Source organism: Populus euphratica, unplaced genomic scaffold, assembly GCF_000495115.2.
Source record: "Populus euphratica unplaced genomic scaffold, PopEup_1.0 scaffold1804.1, whole genome shotgun sequence".
Taxonomy (NCBI): Eukaryota; Viridiplantae; Streptophyta; class Magnoliopsida; order Malpighiales; family Salicaceae; genus Populus; species Populus euphratica.
Genome location: NW_011501646.1, coordinates 13,940 through 28,715, shown reverse-complemented (window position 1 = coordinate 28,715; position 14,776 = coordinate 13,940). Strand labels below are relative to the sequence as shown.

The window sequence follows — 14,776 nt, the reverse complement described above, 5'->3', positions numbered from 1 at the left end:
TATTTTTTGCTTTTGTTAGTCAAAACAGCGTCATTTTGAACAAAAAAATATTATTTTTGTCAAAACAATATTAAAACACATCGTTTTATTTTAATGAAATAGTAGGTAATATTTTTGGGTTTTGGGCCTAAATTAGGTCATTAATCCCTTTTTAATTTCAACATTCTTTTAATTTAGTCAATTAAATTTTGATTTTAAGAATCAATTCAATTTCACCCTCGCCAAGTTTCAAAATGATTTATTCCTTGAGTTTAGCCCCTTTTTTATCTTGATCCTTGATTTTAGATATTTTTAATTTTATCTGAAATTGACCCTCAAACTTTTAATTTATTCAATTTCACCCTTGTTTAAAGTTAAATTGGGTCCCCAAATTCATACTCCTTTTGCAAAAAGATCTTTGGCTATGAATTTCTTCAATCTCTTAATTGACCCCCTCGAACTTTGATTTTCTTACAATTTGATTCATGATTTCATCTAATTAAGTTTGGAGAAATTAAATTTTGTCCTTTAAAATTCTATTATTGTCAATTATTCTCAGATTAAGCTTTCAATCTTAATTCTTCACCAATTAAGTCCTTAATAAAAACTAATTTGACTCATTAAGAGTTTAATTAAGTCTTTGCACTTAACTAAATCTTTTAATTTGACTCAAATTGATTCTTAAATTTAATTAAACCCTTAATTAGACTCATGATTAAATCAAATTGACCTATTAAAAGTTTAATCAAGTTCTTAGACTTAATTTTGATGTAAATTTATCCAATGATCATTTAATTCGACATTATGTCTGCATTGTCTTTCAAACTTGGATATAATTAAGTTCTTGATTTTTATTTAAAATTTTAATTTGGTTACTCCATGCATTTGAAAACTTTGTTAACCTGCTATGGCCAAGTTGCTAGTATTTTTTTTCCTTCTAAATTTTAAAAATAATTTTAGGGAAAACCTAAAAATTAGATTATGATAACAATACAGTATAAAAACTAAGAGTGTTTCTATTAATTCTTGATTTGAAACTTGCACTTGGATTGTTTCAAATTCCTTGAACATAATTTTCCAATCTCTCCATATGTTGTTTTTAAAGATTGAAAGAGTTTACCTAAAACTTTAGTTCTGGTTAAAAAACCAGCTTGCAATGTATTTGAACCCTAGAAAAACTAGGAATTCTAAAGCTCTGCAAGCTTTATTAATAGAAACTAAAACTAATAAGGATAATGAAGTGTTTTTTTTTTTAATGATTTTGACATTATTGATGTGGAAGGAGTTATTGGGAAGTCCCATTTTTTTAATCTTATTTTGTATAGTACAGTTATCTTACTCTTATCTTGAACTTATAATTATGAGTTTCTTAATTCGGAATTGTCAGGGAGATGGTCATAAATTGTTTACGCATGCATGTTAGTTTCTAATCTTAGCATATAAGCCTACATCTTTGATCTTGGAGGAATGTCGTATTAATGGAATTCAAGCTTCTGGGATCAACTCTCATCAAATTTAAGCTTACGGTTTTTCTATCATATATTTTGTTTTTATGAGATGAGAATGTTACGATTTTATTTTATTTTTTTGAAAATTATAAGCAATATATGCATCTAAGCATCATTATAGATGACATTATGTTTCTCTTTACTGATATTCATATAAATTCCCAAATTCTTATTCATAATTTTCTATGAAAGGAGTTAATTAGGCTCTCACAATGATCAATCTCTGATCCTCAGCGCCATTGGTGTGAATTTTAGTGTTATTTTATAATTTAATTTGAAAATTGACTGGTCAAATTTCAATAAATATATGAAATACAGTATAAAATTGGACCACGGGCCCATATATTGGCAACTCAATGTGCATTCGTTATCTAATTCTAGGTTTAGTGATGAACATGAAGGCGACTTGGAAGATGGATAAATCCGATACTTTTTGAGTGATGTAGATGATTTTGTTTTAGCTATTAAGCTTTGAAACAAGGAGGGTTTTTGTTGTTTTATTTGCTTTTTTTTGTTGTTGTTGTTATTTAATTTTCTTGTAATAAAAACTCTAGAAAAAAAAAATGTTATTTTTCTTAAACGATAGCCTTCTTTAGTAATGTCAACAAACAAATGATTGTTATCTTTGATATAAACAAAAATATGAATTATTATTTTTTCCAATAACCTATATTAATTGATATATGTTTGTTAAACATTAAACATCCTTACTAAACTTAATCTTCCTATATCATGAGTTAATCTATTAGACAATCATTCAATCAATTATATTATCACCTAATCATTTATATTTTTTAAGAAGATGAAATTACACAGTAAAAACTTAATTCAGGAGGAGACAGATAGCAAATCTTGTAAAATAAAGTGAGGATGTAGAATAGCAAGACTTTAAATCTAAAAAATATAATATATCATGATTAATTGTAGGAGTTTAAAGGTATAAGAAAAATAATGAAAAAAATATAAAAAAAATATAAAAAATAGATAAAAATAAATTAAAATTATATATGTGAGCTCACAATCTGTCATAATAATAGTATGAACCCTTTATAAATTAATATAAAATTTAAATATGGTGATTTGTTCGTGTCTAAGATGTTATCTAGGACCAAGCATAGGATATGCACTGCTGCAAGGTTTTAGTTATTTTTATTTTATATTTATTGAATAAATCTGTGGTTAAGGGAGAGAGAAATATATATAAGAATAATTTTAGTTAATTTGTAAAAAGAAAAACCCTAGTCGTCGTTTATTTAGGCTAATGAAGTTCATGCGCTCTTCCATCTTGATTCGTACGTGTGTTGATTTTTGGTTGGTTAAAAAAGTCAATAATCAACACACGAATCAAGATACAGAAGAGTGCGTGTCTTGATTTTCTTCCAGCTCTTGTCCTTCCTTGTCTCCAATCCAAGTAAAAATGCATAAATCCTCTAGTTACTGTTGTAAAAACCCGTCTAGTTACTGTTGTAAAAACCCGTCTGCGTCAAAGTCTTCTATTTGGCGTGCTGACCATGCAAAGTGTTCAAAAGAGGTTGGCTGGCTTTGACTTCAGAAAAAAAAATTTCTTTTTCTCTATCTAGAAAGTTGACTGTCGTTTTCCACAAGGCGTGAGGAAGGACTTTTCGGCTTTGAAGTCGTCTAATAGCTAGACTGTTAACCAAAAAACAATTGGTTGGTGCTTCTGTGGGAGCTTGACTGTGATCGTCGTTTTAGTTTGGTCGAGTCCTTGATCAAAGGTTCTAACTTCTCTTGTTCATACAGACAGACGGATCCAGCAATGGGGGCCAACGTCTTGGAGTGGGGCATACATTACTGCTAGTCTGCTCCATTATTGTGTGCCGTGCAAACCGAAAAAGCTTGGCTAGCAAAAGCCACTTCAGCTTCGGATATGGATGATTATTTTTTACGTTGTTTGATTTTTATTATAAAAATAATTAAATTAAAATTAAAAAAAAAACTGAAATTAATTGGTTTGAGTGTGGTTTGATTTAGTTTTTTAAAAAAAAAATTATTTAAACTGGTTTGGTTTAATTTTTTGGTTTGGCTTGATTTTAATTTTTTTTAGTTTGGTTTTGTTTTTCCATAATAACTTTGTTTTACCTGGCTTTTTCAATTTAAATTTGATTTGGTTTATTTTTTTTTAATTTAAAGCTTAAAAAACTGAAATCAAGCTTAATTATTTTTTTTTAATTTTCTCGATTTAATAAGTTTTTTAATTTTTTTCACACACTTAACTTAAATTTTTTAATTTTTTTCACACCCCTAACTTAAATTAATTCCACGCTTGAAGTTTCAGAGTTATTGCCATTCAGGTTTTGGTGTCAAATCAAAGGCTGCTCAATAGAACAGGAGCCAAGTCTTTCTCGGCAGCTCATCTTGAATAACAGAGTTCAGCAAGAACAACAGACTCCGAACCTCCCAAAAAATGTTGAAAATAAACCCCATTATATTCTCACTTCACTTCCTTGCCCTCTTCCTTCTTTTTCTCGATCATGCAAACCCACAGCTCCATGATCAAGAACAAGCCATTCTACTAAGACTGAAGCAATACTGGCAAAATCCATCGTCTCTCGACCGTTGGACCCCATCAAGCTCCTCTCATTGCACTTGGCCAGGAGTGGCCTGCACCAATAACTCCGTCACTCAGCTCCTTCTTGATAACATGAACATCCCTGGAAAAATCCCACCCTTTATTTCTGACCTTAAGAACCTCAAAGTTCTTAATTTTTCCAATAACAGCATTATTGGAAAGTTCCCTGTAGCTGTCTACAACTTTTCCAAGTTAGAAATCTTAGACCTCTCTCAAAACTACTTTGTTGGCACCATTCCTGATGATATTGACAGTTTGTCTCGGCTCTCGTACCTCAACCTCTGTGCTAATAACTTCACTGGCAACATTCCAGCTGCCATTGGGCGGATACCAGAGCTAAGAACTCTTTATCTTCATGATAATCTGTTTGATGGTACTTTCCCTGCAGAAATCGGAAACTTGTCCAAACTTGAAGAGTTATATATGGCTCACAATGGGTTTCTTCCATCAAAGTTGCCTTCCAGTTTCACCCAGCTGAAGAAACTGAGGGAATTGTGGATTTCTGAAGCGAATTTGATTGGCGAGATCCCACAAATGGTTGGGGAAATGGTGGCATTGGAGCGCTTGGATTTATCAAAGAATGAATTGACTGGGAGTATCCCAGACGGCTTGTTCATGTTGAAGAATTTGAAGTTTCTGTTTCTTTACAAGAACTTGCTATCTGGGGAGATCCCTCAGGTTGTTGAGGCTTTGAACTCGATTGTCATCGATCTTTCATGGAACAATTTGACTGGGACAATACCTGTTGATTTTGGGAAGCTTGACAAATTATCAGGTTTGAGTTTGTCCTTCAATCAGTTATCCGGTGAAATCCCAGAAAGCATTGGTCGTCTTCCCGCATTGAAAGATTTTGCGTTGTTTAGCAACAATTTATCAGGACCAATCCCTCCAGATCTTGGGCGATACTCAGCCCTTGAAGGCTTCCAGGTTGCTACCAACAGGCTTACAGGGAACCTGCCTGAATATTTATGCCATGGAGGTAGCTTAATGGGAGTGGTAGCTTTTGATAATAAGCTCGGTGGAGAGTTGCCAAAATCACTTGAGAATTGCAGTAGTTTGCTTATAGTAAGAATTTCAAATAACGCATTTTTTGGCAATATTCCTGTTGGTTTATGGACAGCTTTAAATTTGCAACAACTGATGATAAGTGATAATTTGTTCACTGGAGAGCTTCCTAATGAAGTGTCAACTAGTCTTTCACGGCTCGAGATAAGTAACAACAAGTTCTCTGGGAGTATTTCCATTGAAGGGAATTCTTGGAGGAATCTCGTAGTCTTCAATGCGAGCAATAACCAATTTACTGGCACTATCCCTCTTGAATTAACAGCTCTTCCTAATCTGACGGTTCTTTTACTTGATAAGAACCAGCTTACCGGAGCACTTCCATCTGACATCATCTCATGGAAATCTTTAACTACTATAAACCTCAGTCAAAACCAACTTTCTGGACAGATTCCGGAGGAGATTGCTATCCTACCTGACCTGCTCGAACTGGACTTGTCAGATAATCAATTTTCTGGCCAGATTCCACCTCAACTCGGTTTGCTGAGACTTACATATCTCAATCTCTCTTCAAATCATCTCGTGGGAAAAATCCCAGCTGAGTATGAAAATGCAGCATATTCCAGTAGCTTCTTGAACAATCCTGGTATTTGTGCAAGTAGGCCATCGCTATACCTTAAGGTTTGCATTTCCAGACCCCAAAAATCAAGCAAAACATCAACCCAACTCCCAGCCTTGATATTAAGTGCTTTGATTACAGCTTTTCTGTTAGCATTGTTATTTGCGTTCATCATTATCAGAGTTCACTGGAAGAGAAACCACAGATCGGATTCAGAATGGAAGTTCATTAACTTCCATAGGTTGAATTTCACTGAATCAAACATATTGTCAGGATTGACAGAAAGCAACCTGATAGGAAGCGGTGGATCAGGAAAAGTATATCGTGTTGCTGCAAATGGCTCGAGTGTTGTTGCTGTGAAAAGAATCTGGAATAACAGACCGTTGGAGAAGAAACTTGAAAAGGAGTTCCTTGCAGAAGTTGAGATACTGAGTACAATAAGGCATTTGAACATAGTGAAGTTGCTCTGTTGTATTGTCAATGACAATTCGAAACTTCTTGTCTACGAGTATCTGGGGAATCATAGTCTCGATCAATGGCCGCATACAGCAAGGCCATCAAACAGTGCATCAGCTTCAGTAAATCATGTTGTTCTGGACTGGCCGAAGAGACTGCAGATAGCAGTGGGAGCTGCTCAGGGTCTGTGCTACCTGCATCACGACTGCTCTCCCCCAATAGTTCACCGAGATGTCAAGTCAAGCAATATCTTGTTGGATTCTGAGTTTAATGCGAAAATTGCTGATTTTGGTTTAGCAAAGATGCTGATTAAGCAGGAAGAACTTGCTACCGTGTCAGCTGTTGCCGGTTCCTTTGGTTACATAGCTCCAGGTAAAAGATCACTCTTCAGGTCTTCTCCTTGTGTATTTGCTTCCTTGCCCTTCTTTTCCAGTACTTAATATTGAAGTTTCTTATTTTATAACTTGAATCGCAGAGTATGCTCAAACAGTTAGAGTAAATGAGAAGACCGATGTTTATAGCTTTGGGGTTGTCCTTCTAGAACTAACATCGGGAAAAGCAGCAAATTATGGTGATGAGCATACAGGCCTCGCCAAATGGGCATTGCGTCACATGCAAGAAGGAAAAACTATAGTCGATGCCTTAGATGAGGAGATAAAGGAACCTTGTTACGTGGATGAAATGAGCAATGTTTTCCTATTGGGGGTTTTCTGTACCAGCGAAGTTCCTTCTGCTAGGCCTCACATGAAGGAGGTTTTGCAAATCTTACTCGGAAGGAACCATCCATTGGTCTATGGAATGAAGAACATTGGAAGTGAGTATGATTCCACTCCTTTGCTTAAGAACTCAAAACGCGAGAGGCAATCAGAAAGTGACAGCACTTTGGCATCTGATAATTGATCACTCTGCTTTATGCACAGAAATCACCACTACTCTCTGCTTACCTTAAGAACAAGGAGTGTTATTTCTGAGTTCAAATTGTAAAATTTGCATAGTTAGGCACATAATGAGCCAGTATAAGTCTAAGATAGTAGATACCATCTAAATCTTCGGAGAATAAAATCGGCAGCTACAATATTGCAATGCTGTAGCTTGCACGATATTTTCAAAACCGCTGTCCAAGCTGGGATGCATGATATCCGTTAATATATACAGTGTACTAAAGCAAACAAGCACCATTACTCTAAATCTCTGATGCCAAGCACGGCCCGACAGTAGTTCGGGGCTCTGATAATGAGACATGGATTTAGGTGCGCGCGCCCCCTTCACAATAATTTCACCTGTGAATTTCTCCCACAGCCAGAGGCCACCATTTAAAATCGCACGCATGTAAAGGCGAAACCCAAGATACTCGCCCCCTGGCTTCCACCAACAAAAGATCAACAAAGAACAGTCATGCATGCAGGTCAAAAAAGAGTTCGTCTAACGAACAAAACATATCTGGCAATGAGATAGCTTCTAGCCTACCACGTGTTGATCCAGGAAATAAATCATGATCATAAAAATTCACTTTATTTTCCATCGGAACCATAGAAAAAATATTCCGTCAAATATAACAACTCAAATAATTGTTTTACATCCCCCACTTTATTGTGTAATTCATGTAAATGACAGAGAAAAGTAAAGAGGAGCAGTGTGACAGACTCCTACACTGAAGCTTGGGACCACTAATGGCACTTTTCAAAAGAGTATTTGATCTACTGCTCAACTTACTACCACAAAATATGGATTTCGCTGGCATCATCACAAGAACTAGGTTGAAAAGCTCTAAATGATTTGAAGTCGAGTGTAGAGGGATTGATAATATACAAAAAACAAAAATGTAACACTACTTAATGTAAGGGGTTATCATCAAGATTCCTCGACATCCAGGTATTGGGAATGCGAGGCTGCTAGGAGAGCAGCTCCAATGCCTGAGCCATCGTTTGACTGCTCAACGACAATGTTGTCAGAAACTTCTTCTCCCAGTAACTCCTTGAGAGTGCTTTCCATGCAGGTACTAAATTTAGAGTAGTGCTCATACAACCCACCATCCATTGCTATCACAGACTTCTGCTTTTCACCATCCTTTACTGTGTCTCTCCCCAATTTCTTGATGATGCCTACAATCCCAGCAGCAGATAGGCGGGCACCACGAGTGGCAACAATGTCACATAGTTCAACAATAGCTTTCCTCATTTTCAGCGAGGTATGAGGTATCTAGGGGACAAAAGGAAGCAAAAATGAAATGTGCACTTTCGATTACATAACAAAACAATGAAATATTTTTGCAGTTGGAGAAGAGCAAAGATGGCAATTGAAAATGGAAAACATCATGACTCCCCTATAACCCTGGTTCACATCAAGCCAAATGTGGCAGGTTTCCAAGAACCATCAAATTTTCTTGACAGAAGATGAAGCAGAGTTGGTACACATACAGTCATCAACACAAAACTAACCTAAATAGTTATTGATATTAATTTCCTCTTATACATATAATGCATCGCACAGATTGAGTCAGCCTGTTTTCTTAGGTTCAATCTCTTTCACCCAACTTCATCTTTACATTTTCCTTTTCATTTTTTACATTTCTTACAGAGTAACCACAAAGAAATTTATTTTGAACGAGTTATGAAAATGAGGTAATTTGGAAGTTAAATGGAAGAGAGAGTTATAACTGAACTTTGGAACCACCATTCACCTATTGTGTATAAACTACTATTTTTCTTATTTTATTATGCAAGTTTTTGGGATAAATAGTCACCTTAAGCAGATATCATTTTTAGTTTTTGAAATAAAATGGTATCAAAAAGAAAGATATGTATCAAAGTGAGGTGGAATAGCGGTCCTTGTTTTGCATGGAGAAGGAAAATGAATGTATGGCAAAGAAATTTTCCAAAACATGAGGATGAGATGGGGACAAATAAAATCTCCCCAGTATCACTTCATATCATACCAACTTGAATACTTCAAGCAATCTCTATGCTGAATTACAATTAATCTCTTTTTCTCATTAAGAAAGCATGTCAACATGTAAGAGGCAAATAGAATGATACAGAAGGCAAACACAATAGGCAAAGCATAATACCTCTAAAATATCTTTTAGTTTGCTTCCAACAACTCTCAGATCTGAAGATTCATCATGGTGCATTGCAGACATGTGAGGCGTCCTGCATATTAACAGCAGTGCAAGTTTGTATTAGTTACAACATCAACAGCATTGGGTTGATCAAGATGAAATGACGAGCCATCTCAACTCAAAACAGGAAAAGGACCAAAAACTTCAAACTCAATACATGGCAGACAGCTCACAGACAAAAATATATGGCAGACCTTAAGATGAATGGAATCTTCAGTTTTGGTGGAACAATATCACCAAAAAAGGCAGCCTCTTCAGCCATTTTCAGTAGAACTCTGCGTACAATTTCTCCCAAATACATACCAGAAATAATCTTTTCAAAAATCTGCAAACAATAATGACAAAGCTCTTATAAGTACATTAAACCACCTCTATAAGGATCAATGAGTCAAAACTAATAAGGACTATAGCATCACCTGTTCGCCAGGATTCAAAGACTCAACATCCAAGTCTTGATCATATTCTGTTAGTGGAAGGTGCGAGGACCGGAAATTACCCCATTCCATGTTGATAACCTATAATAAGAAACAGTTCAGGTATCAGGTTATGCTTATTAAATGTAAGCATTCCTGTCATAAGACAGTAAAAAAGAGGAGAAATTGTATATGAAATGCCAACCATTTCTCCAGATTTGGGTAGAAGACCATGCCACTTAGGAATTGCTTGTGCTCGCTCTACATATGCTGCATTTGTTCCAGTACCCAATATTACAGCAGCAATGACATCTGGGTTGTGGTATCGACCTCCAGCTAATGTTCCAATTGTATCATTGACCTACATCAGCTCAGAAAGTTGAAGAATTTGTTTAGTTATGTAGACATGTGAATGCATTACGCATTAAGCACCCATTCCATCAGCACTGGACTGTAAATCACATTCTTTGCCATTTAATAGAAAACACCCAAACAAAGAACCCAGGGACAGCAACCAAATTACTTACCAAAGCTGACACGCGCATGTCAAGTCCAATTCTTTCCATGGCTTTGGTTAATTCTCCCACCACATCTTGTCCAACCTAAGGACCAGGAAGAAGTGAGCAACAAGGTGAAAAAGGATTGGCAGAATAAGAAGGTACAGTTATTGACTGAAGCTATTGCAATCTTGAGTCGAAGTGCTGGTTACAGTATTTTGCTTTAACGTTTTCCAGAGCAGAAATATCAGGGATATACCCTCACAAGGCTATATTTAGAGAACTGTCTGCTTTTAGAAGTAAATGTTGAGCACATGAGGCAGAGTTAATAACTCTGAGTAAGTAAGATACAAGTGGTTAATTTGAGCTTTCCACACTGTAGAGATATATGCTCGCCAACTAAATTATGCAGACTACACGTGAGCAAAAGGAACTTGAAAGAAAATGAATGCTTTGATAGAAAGTTCCTTTGCTCCTGAAGCTTGGTTGACATGGTTGGCATGTGTTCCCACAGAGTTTAAGCAGGAACATACCTAACTGCTAAGATTTCACAGATCAATAGAAACTAATAATAAATTCAGAGTGATATCCAGAACATCAGAAAACAATCACTACCAAAATTAGTAAATTTCAGATGCTAATGATCGGTTTCTCTATTTAAGTGACCAAAACCATCAGAAATCAAGTACTGGTATGTATGTGTTCAACTGCCAGCTGCATGTGTCTCACAATAAAAAGACAAACTATTATATGCTTTGTTACATAGAATGGCTCCAAAATATTATTAATGCATTTTTAACACTGCATATGACCTGTACCCCTTAGGGAATGCTTTAATAATTTTGTCACTGTTCACTGATGAAAAGGAATATATGTAACGCAAAGAAGCGGAGCAGGTAAAGGGAAAAACATTGACATTTTTAGATGGTAAAACAATTTCTTGTGAGTTTTTTATTCTCATAACAGATATGCACCAAGATAAAAACCAACATAACTGTAATTGAAAAAACTGTTGTAATGCAATGAAAACAGATGGCCAAAGGAGGAGGGGGGAGGGAGGCAAGTGAGGGTAATTGGGATTCACCACATCATCTATCAAGAAGCCTTTTGTCCATTTTATAAGATTTCCAGATGCTATTGATGTTTGCCTAACTGGAAATGAGAAGGTAAAACCGAGCTCCCTTTGTCTCCCAGGTGAAGGATGCAGACCTTCACTTTCTGTGGCAACAAAATTGGCAAGCACTGTAGCAATAAAACCAAATAGTGCCTGAAATCACCACCGTATACAATATATTCAGATCACTAACTATTCTAAGCAAGTTTAAGTTTGATAGACTAGTTTGAAGTGATGCTTACATCTGAAGATCCAGTCATCAAGTGTGGAGGAATTGAAACTTCCTCAAACTCTTGTTTGACAACACCTCCATCCCTCCCACCGAGCAGTACCCGTATAACTCGAAAATTTGTTCCGCCAAGGTCCAATGCATAGAACAACCCATTCTCTTCTCTGAAAAATTAAGCACAGAAGTAGCTAGCCATTTAGTGGTAATTACATTTAGTTAATATAAAAAGTCTTGATAAATGAAATTGCATTCTCTCAGGAACAAATTCTTCACAGAAAAGCAACATCTTTCGTGTTCCTGTATGAACATCAAAGCTTCTTTTGTCTTCTGTCACTCATTAATTTTTCATTTTTCAGCACTTAAAAAACCTTATCCACAATTTTAAAAGGGCTATCTGCAGCTAAAAGGAGTTCATCAACCAAACAATCCTATGGTTGAACGATTGAAAGGAATACCACATCCCAGAAATTTCTGTACATTCTTCCAAGTTGATCATTACTAAGTTGACCAGCATAGAATTTTATTTGAGTGAAAATTTAACCTACAACATGATAAATCTCAAATAAATCCATCTTAAGTTTATTTGATTATAAAACATGGATGTTCATAATAAGATATTTATGTAGACCACAAAGCCAGCCTTTATCAGCAGTACAGTACCACCAACTGATCATAAAGAATCCACGTTCCATAAGAAACACATCAAATCAGCAGCCAAAAAAGAAACCTTGCAGAATCTATCAACTCAATATAAATTAAGTGCTGTTTGCTTATCAGTTTAAAAATGAAATGACCTCCCACTTCAAAAACTCCAAATTTCATCAAATCAGATATCGTGATAAGATACTAATACAACATAAGAGAACTCACTGCCCGGGAGATTTCCTAGCCACAGCTATATGAAAAGCAAGGATGAGAATTAAGATATAAGCTGTAAAAAGCAAAATGTAGCAGCAAAGCTTCGAACAGCAAGCTATATTCCAAGTTCCATTCAACGGGGAAAAAAACAGGGGGAGAAGAAGAAAGCAAACCATTGATGAAAGAAAAAGAAAGCATTTATTGATTGAATGAAAAAGAGGGAACTACAAAAGAGACAACGTTAGGCAACTTAAAAGCAAAGGCTAAAAATTTTTACAAATCCTACCCGAAGCATGCGAAACATGTCAAGCTTAATTGGAGAAAGGTAGATTTCAAGATTAGTAAAGAATACGCCTTTCACTAATAAAAAGTTAATTCTTGAACTATCTACATCTAAGAAAACCCATCTCCACTAAAATTCAAAGGACACAAAAGAGTTCAAAGATTCTTGTTTATACACTCAAGTTCACAACTGTTAATCAAACTCACCCTTAAACAATCTTATTTATGAACTCCTACTTCATTCCCTAAAAACACATCAAAACGAAATTCGTTTTTCAAGTCCAAAGCAGAACTCTTTTACCAACACAACAATCATCAAAACATTAATAACTAATAAAATTACAAATAGAATCAGGATATTAGAGAAAAGATTCAAAATTCAGTAGCATATAGCATATAAAAAAAGGTCCACAATAAAAAAAAATGCATGAAAGGTGCAATTTTTCAGGACAAAAAAATAATCCCCACGATTAATTAACAATTAAAAAACAATCCATTACTTCAGAAATCAATTTATAAATATCCCTCTAGAAAATTAAATACTACACAAGTAAACTTAAATGGGAAATGAAAACGAAAATAACAGTAATTATGTTTTATTTAGTAAGATTAATAGTTGATTACCCGGAGGGAAGATTATCTACATAGCTGATTAACATCTTGAGCTTACTACCACCCTCAGATGCAAGGCCGGCATGCATCTCAACGGTCATAGCATCAGCCACCTGTCTTAACTTCCCAATAGGGGTCCCACAATTTTCCTCGAACTCCCTTAGGATCGCCATAGCCCTGGCCCACCTCCCTGAACATCTCATCCTGTGTCTCACCACCAACGCAGCCGCCGCACACACTGTCGCCGCGCAAACAACCGCCGCTCCTACTGCCACCTTCCCCATCACAGTAGTAGGAACAACAAAAACAACGACAACAACGACAACAACAACAACAGCGGTCCCTAAAACTGTTGGATTTGGAGTTGAAGGAAATGAATCAGCTATTTATAATATAAAAGGATTCATAGATAAGGATTTATAGCGGAAAATTTGAAGCAAAATTATCGGTTGTCAAAGCTGGATTTGTCTCGGAAAATAAGGTAAGACTGCTAGAAAAGAAAAGTGTTCAATCTAAACATAGATGAGGGTTTACTTTTGTCATTTGTTTTTTTCCGGTTTAATGTTTTTATTTGGTCCTCCAATTGTTTATTTTCTTATCTTTCATCCTTTTACTATATTTTCTACTATAATACCCCGTATGTTAATAATCATTAAAATTGTTTATATACAATGCATTAGCCTATATTTTTTAGTTTATTTTATTTTTTATTTAATATTATTATATATTTTTAAAAAATATTTTTTCAATATTTAAATAAAAATAGTTTTTTCTAGTTTGTTTTTCTTATTTAATATTATTAGAGTTTTCTAATTTTTTCTATATAAAATGTTGTAATAGCCTTTTGACAAGATGAGACTTGAATGAATAAAAATTAATTTTGAGAGTCTCCCTATGCTTATGATGTGATTGGTCTTTGATGATTTTAATTTATAACAAATATCTTATCTTTCATTCTTATATACAACAATTAGTCAATTAATATTAGAGCTTAATGATTCTTAGTAGGTATTTTACTTTATTACATATGACAGAATAATCATGGTTAGAAGATATTGTAAAATAAAACAAACTTGTATAAAAAGGGATAAGAAAGTTCCCTCTCGTTAAACAAGCGTTTAAAAACTAGTGTGTTGTTTTTATCTGCATCAATTGATGTTATCTGAAACTTTAATGGTGAAACCTATAATGAGACAGCCCACACAAAAGTGTGATGTTAGGAATCCATGATAGGGAAGCTCAAACAAAAATGTTATGTTAGAGATTTGCGATAAGATAATCCACACAAAAATGTTATGTTAAGGATTCATGATGGAAAAGCCTTCATAAAAGTGTTAAGTTATGAACCTAAATAAGGTAACCCGTATATAAAATGAATTTTTAATGGAGAATAATATCTAACTAAAGATTGCATTTGAGGATAAGTTTTTTTTAACATGAAAAGATTGATGCATAAGCTTTTTTTATGATAATATATATTTTTCTTTTTTTCTATTTAA

At 34.8% G+C, this 14,776-nt stretch overlaps 2 protein-coding genes across 2 annotated transcripts; one reads left to right on the top strand and one right to left on the bottom strand.

Annotated features, from left to right (window-relative positions):
* Positions 1-3,759: 3,759 nt before the first annotated feature.
* Positions 3,760-7,323, top strand: LOC105118218 (receptor-like protein kinase 5). The gene is made up of 2 exons (XM_011016117.1): positions 3,760-6,526; positions 6,630-7,323. The coding sequence occupies exons 1-2, from the start codon at positions 3,913-3,915 to the stop codon at positions 7,052-7,054; spliced, it is 3,039 nt and encodes a 1,012-aa protein (XP_011014419.1). The 5' UTR covers positions 3,760-3,912; the 3' UTR covers positions 7,055-7,323.
* Positions 7,324-7,647: 324 nt separating this feature from the next.
* On the bottom strand, positions 7,648-13,797 carry LOC105118217 (hexokinase-1-like). The gene is made up of 9 exons (XM_011016116.1): positions 13,290-13,797; positions 11,539-11,689; positions 11,267-11,449; positions 10,213-10,287; positions 9,891-10,046; positions 9,689-9,787; positions 9,467-9,597; positions 9,222-9,303; positions 7,648-8,353 (listed from the first exon to the last, which is right to left on the bottom strand). The coding sequence occupies exons 1-9, from the start codon at positions 13,559-13,561 to the stop codon at positions 8,006-8,008; spliced, it is 1,497 nt and encodes a 498-aa protein (XP_011014418.1). The 5' UTR covers positions 13,562-13,797; the 3' UTR covers positions 7,648-8,005.
* Between the last annotated feature and the right edge of the window lie 979 nt (positions 13,798-14,776).

Bases quoted from the DNA above. Each gene is read 5' to 3' on its own strand.
- LOC105118217 (XM_011016116.1), bottom strand. From the start codon at position 13,561: ATGGGGAAGGTGGCAGTAGGAGCGGCGGTTGTTTGCGCGGCGACAGTG. The intron at 10,047-10,212 runs GTAAGTAATTTG...GAGCTGATGTAG, and splicing joins ACATGCGCGTGTCAGCTTTG to GTCAATGATACAATTGGAAC. The intron at 9,304-9,466 runs GTCTGCCATATA...GTTAATATGCAG, and splicing joins AAGATTCCATTCATCTTAAG to GACGCCTCACATGTCTGCAA.
- LOC105118218 (XM_011016117.1), top strand. From the start codon at position 3,913: ATGTTGAAAATAAACCCCATTATATTCTCACTTCACTTCCTTGCCCTC. The intron at 6,527-6,629 runs GTAAAAGATCAC...CTTGAATCGCAG, and splicing joins CTTTGGTTACATAGCTCCAG to AGTATGCTCAAACAGTTAGA.